Here is a 2,219-nt window from a genome sequence, read left to right as displayed (position 1 = left end):
GTCAATTTACTAAACGGAGTTGAAGGTACCATGCTTTTTAAGTATTTCTTGCTTCAGAGTTTGCCAGAGTAAAAATTTTACCCTGGATCCATCCACAGTTCTTTATAAATACCCAATCCCTATTCAACTTTATTCCCTCCGACTCAAAGACTTTTCAGATTATTAGTTTTAAAAGTTGTCCTAATTTTCCCTACCTAATTGACTTTTTTGGTATCATGCAGTTATGTAGCAGAATAAAGAGATTATTGGATTTCTCACATTTTAAATTTTAAGCAAATGATTAAGTCAATTACTGCAACTGTAAATTCAGTCTCTGGAGCCAAAATATATGCTGTATCATCATATTAACTGCCCTGCGTGGCAGACTCACTACTTACACATACTTACATAAAAAGAGCAATTCCAGTATTAGCCATGGCATAAGAAAGCCCAAGGATTCCACTGCCCACAATCGCATTGCTCAGATTAAATACTGACATTCCAAAGGAAGTAGTACCTGGATGCTACATAGAGGGAAAAGGATAACCAAACATATAACAATAATTAAATGGAGAAAACCAGCTTTGGGCAAGTTAGACTTGAAATCTAAAAATAAAACTATTCTTTTACTCCATAAAGCCACAGAAACACAAATGATTATTTTTAACTTACAAAGTCAGTTTCATACTTCTTCTTCCCCAAATTCGATTCAAGTAAAAAGTTCTGGTTTTCAGGATCTACATCGGCATAATGGCTACAAAACAGAAAAACAAAAAAAATCCTAAACTGGTTGAAATACACAAAGGAATGCTTCAACACAAAACGCCCCCGCGTTTAGCTGTCACATATTTTAAATGCATATTAAGTAGTAGTCGACTTTCACACGACCTGAAGGCGTGTTCCCATACAACAACCAGATAATGTTCCAGAGATTACACGCTCTCTCCAAATGCTACAATAATTTTAATAACAGAATTCTACGTAAAGAACTTCCGATGCACACAAGCCGTTTTTAAAAACGCACACATCTCCCACCTTTTCAGAGCAGCTTGTTTGGTGGGGTAGGAGTAGTTGAAGTCGCTGTTGGAACTATAGCTGCTGCTGTCCTCATCTGGGGAAATATTGAACCTTCCCATTTCAGCTTTCTTCATGTTGGGCAGCGGGAGGAATCGGACGCTGAGTGTAGTGCTGGGTTCCTTTTGTCCTTGGAGACGCACGAGCCCGCGCGGCTGCCTGTGAAGGTAGAGGCGGCGCGTCAGGACTGCAGAGCCCGCCCTGGTCACGTGACACCGCCGGGAGGCGCAGCGCGGCTGATTCATCCCCCGCCAGGCGAGTGGAAAAGTACCAGCCGAGCGCGAGGGGCGGGGGCGCGCGCCGGGGGGCGGGAAAGTACAGACCGCGAAGCCGCCGAGAACAAAGATAGTCCCACCGCAACGCTGCGCCCGCTGAAGCCCGCGCCTTCCGGGACCCTAAGGACCCTCTCCCGCGCAATATAACGTTTTGCCCTCTCTATTAGCCCAAGTTTTACGAAAGGGGCGTGGGGGGGAGCTCTGTTTCGCTTTTCCCGCAGCCTCCTTGGTCGTGCACAGGCACGCAGGGCACACATCCCATCCAGATATTTGGCTAGGTGTGCATTGCATGTAGCCCAGGCACACAGCTCCCCGTTTCCAGCATTTACAATAGCAATGCCGCGTAATCCTTTCACGCCTGGAGCCCCCAGATGGGGAACTGCCTCTGCGGCAGACAGACTCGAAGGGGGCGTTAGGCGGACACGAGTTTTATCCCGAGAAGAGGAGCAGAGGGCGCGCAGAGAACCGAGGGTTTGTTTACACGCGCACGCCCGTGCCCTCGAGCACACCCGTCCACTGGCATTTGACTCCCAAGCTCTTCGCCCGGCCGGCCCCTCCTATGCCCGGAAAGGAAACTGATGCAATATCGATCGCCGATTGTCAAATGTGCCCGGTATGTCTTCCCCAATCGTGGCCTCTGCTACATTAAAAGCTCGAACCCACATCCGCCCTCCCCCAAATTCCAAGACCCCTGGATTTAATTGTTTTTATTAAATCAGTCACCAGACTTGTCGCAGTGGAACCGCGGGCCTGGCTGGCTTCCCCTCCCCCTAACGGGAAGATGCGGCTCCGATCTGGGCGGGCACACGGCCCCCGCGCCGCGCCCCTCCCCCGCCCATAAGAGGACAGTGACCCCCGCTGCAGGCCGGGATAGCAGACTGGCCAGCAAAC

At 49.1% G+C, this 2,219-nt stretch overlaps 1 protein-coding gene across 2 annotated transcripts in view; it reads right to left on the bottom strand.

Annotated features, from left to right (window-relative positions):
• The window catches only part of SLC38A2 (solute carrier family 38, member 2), a 14,523-nt gene that overhangs the window by 11,771 nt on the left and 533 nt on the right, over positions 1-2,219 (bottom strand). The window contains exons 2-4 of one of the 2 annotated variants that reach the window (XM_010837530.1): positions 1,015-1,212; positions 652-733; positions 388-503 (exon numbers count right to left, since the gene is read on the bottom strand). In XM_010837530.1, the coding sequence (XP_010835832.1) occupies positions 388-503; positions 652-733; positions 1,015-1,130 (314 nt within the window). In that variant the 5' untranslated portion in view covers positions 1,131-1,212. Of the gene's footprint in view, positions 1-387; positions 504-651; positions 734-1,014; positions 1,213-2,219 lie in introns of those variants that run through there. The other variant, XM_010837531.1, reaches the window with a different exon arrangement.

Source organism: Bison bison, unplaced genomic scaffold (genome assembly GCF_000754665.1).
Source record: "Bison bison bison isolate TAMUID 2011002044 unplaced genomic scaffold, Bison_UMD1.0 scf7180017864077, whole genome shotgun sequence".
Taxonomy (NCBI): Eukaryota; Metazoa; Chordata; class Mammalia; order Artiodactyla; family Bovidae; genus Bison; species Bison bison.
Note: the sequence above shows the minus strand (reverse complement) of the source record. Positions and strands in the feature narration are given on the sequence as shown.